Source organism: Rhododendron vialii, chromosome 3a, assembly GCF_030253575.1.
Source record: "Rhododendron vialii isolate Sample 1 chromosome 3a, ASM3025357v1".
In the NCBI taxonomy this organism is placed as follows: Eukaryota; Viridiplantae; Streptophyta; class Magnoliopsida; order Ericales; family Ericaceae; genus Rhododendron; species Rhododendron vialii.
Genome location: NC_080559.1, coordinates 23325428 through 23328159, shown reverse-complemented (window position 1 = coordinate 23328159; position 2732 = coordinate 23325428). Strand labels below are relative to the sequence as shown.

Below are 2732 nucleotides of genomic sequence, written 5' to 3'. Positions count from 1 at the left end.
GGAATGACACGTGGACTGATGACGTGGATGATGACTCAGCACTGGTGGGTCCCTGTATACTGAAGTGGCGGATGACAAGGTGACACGTGGTGGATGACTTGGAATCGACACGTGGCGTTTTGCTGGGCGTTGACACTGTTTGAGGCGTGAGATTCACTGATGCGCGTAGATCGTACGCGGTATACGCGCCTTCTTTTCACGGCGCGTGAGAACACTCCGGTAATCGGTTGACGACGATTCTTGCGGGGTTTTGATCGTCTCAACTAGCCGAATCTGGGTCGTTGATCAAAAAAAATTTCCGATCACTTTTCGGAACTGGGTTCTATCTGGACAGAACTCGTGATGCACATGCTGCCGTCGAATGGAGCGTGTAGCTCCTGTGGTGCTCAGTTCGCGACGGGTCTTAGTGCGTTGGAATCGTCTCGGAGAGACGCACGAGACTCAGTGATCAAACTGAGTTTTTTTTTTATTAGAATTCCGTGACTGTTATTTTCTGGACAGAAACGGAAAAACAGAGCAGAACCAGAGAGTGTTTGTGGCGTTGGTAACCAAATGCTCCGATACCAATTGTTGCGGAAACTAAAGACCAAACCAGAATACAAACACACACACAAACACAGAGACAAAGATTTACGTGGTTCTTCAAAATCAGGTACGTCCACGAGAGGCAGCCGAATTATATTTAGGAGGAGGAGTTACAGAACGCTCTACTCACACTCTCTCAAACTGATACAAACAGATACAAAATCAGATACGTTTCTGATTTCCCACACCAAATACAAGTGCAGAGGACTCAATTTATAGGCAAATGATAGAGCCGTGTTCAAAAGCCATGCTTATGGCATTAATTGCAAACCATGCTTGAGATCTTCTCAGCCTGAGATTTTCCCACGCCTGGAATTTCCAAACCAATTGCATTCAATGCAACCCACGCCAAATCTCCTGCAAATGTGCAGATCTTTCCATTGTCAAGAAAGACTGTTAATCTTTGAAAAATGAGAATGAAGCCAAAAACGAACACATCCTACTCAGGTCCAAGCTCCAAAGAAGCAGACATGAGTGTAGTTCGTTGAGCAACTGCGGAGGTTGAGACTGGGTCATGACTTGTTAGTAATGGCCATTGGAGATTAGAATCCTCAAACCGGGTACTTTCCCTGAAAATGAAACGTCTCTTTAACAAAAATATTAAATTGCACTCAGTGCAAAAACAAGAGTAGTTAAGTTGAAATGACAAGAAGATTTTTGAAGAATAGTAACACCCAACATCCACTAGATTATTAGCTCATGCAATAATAAGATTTTGTTCTGCAAAATTATCCTCAACCAAAAATCATCCAACCTCTATTTCCATTCATAAAATATCTGATACATACGCTTCAACAAAAAAAAAAAACCCCATAAAAGCATCAATCAACTTACCTAAAACTTTCACCTTTAAATGATGCAACAGAATGCATGAACATCCCAATATGGTTATGAATGATCTCACTTCTAGAGAATCAAGGATAAATATTTTAACAAACAACCTCATTTTTGCTATTCGCAAACCAAAGTTCATTTATAGTCAAATACAGAAATAATAACTACAGAGACCTTGAGTCTTATTAGGAGTACTTACGAGGGTTGGCAAACTGATTCAACATCACTGGGTTTTGTTTCTACGTTGATAGAGTGACTATGAAGGATCCGTGTAAAACTGGAAGTTGTGTCCAAGAAATAAAGCAGAACTGACATCACACAACAACACAGAAACATGGATATGGGTCCAAAGACCCAAAGGAAAAGAGGAAACGACAAATAGAATGCACGTAATCCAAGTGACCAAAAGAAACTTCCCCGATTCAAGTTCGCCACAACATACTCGATGGATTCCCTTCTATCTTTGGAAGTGGGCAAGGTAGCCAAGAAGCTAACGTGGGCATAGTACCTAAGGCACTGCACATTGCAAAGAAAGCCAAGGAGAAAGCAGACCAGGATAGCAAAGTACTTGACAGAAGATGTACTTGTAGTTCCATGGAGGGAAACTGAATCTGATGACGATGAGTTGACACCAGCTGAAGTGTTGCTTACATAGACACTTATTAGGGAACAGAGGGTGATGGCTGTTGTCGCAAGAAGTGAAGATGCCATTATGTTGTTGCGTATTGTCTGAACTGCCAAAACTCCATTGTTCAGCGGATCTGTTGGAAAAATTGGCCACTGCAATTCTAAACTGTTGGCGAAACCTCCACAAATGCTGAAATACACTTCTAGTCACGACTATGTCGCTTTCCTAAAGACAGTATTTGCCCCCACCAATACCGGTATGCAAAGGGTTACAGCAAACCTGCCTTCAAGATAAATCGAAGCCCGAACTTGAAGTTCTTTCCGTTTTCGTTTGCACTAACGAAACGGACAGAATATCTGCTTGAACGAATACAAGAACCGAGAACCACTGTGTTCTAATTTCTGCAGCAAAATAGAACGCAGAATGAATGCTAGAAAATATAGAGAGAGATGTGGGAGAGATTCGGATTATGTGTGTATATAATGAGCACTGGATTCTGCTAAGTAGTGGTCTATTTATAGGCCACTACGCACCCATTGAGAATGGGTATGCACCCGATCTAATCTGACCGTTGGATCGGATCCTACGGCCTAGATCGATCAGTCACACCCAGTCACACCGAACTGGTGTGCTGTTTCACTCACACCCAATCGGATTTGATCCAATCCGTTGGATCGTAACTCTA

General features: G+C 42.4%; 1 protein-coding gene across 1 annotated transcript; it reads right to left on the bottom strand.

Moving 5' to 3' along the window:
- Positions 1 to 1024: 1024 nt before the first annotated feature.
- Positions 1025 to 2175, bottom strand: LOC131320532 (uncharacterized). The gene is made up of 2 exons (XM_058351257.1): positions 1619 to 2175; positions 1025 to 1154 (listed from the first exon to the last, which is right to left on the bottom strand). The coding sequence occupies exons 1-2, from the start codon at positions 2128 to 2130 to the stop codon at positions 1025 to 1027; spliced, it is 642 nt and encodes a 213-aa protein (XP_058207240.1). The 5' UTR covers positions 2131 to 2175.
- Between the last annotated feature and the right edge of the window lie 557 nt (positions 2176 to 2732).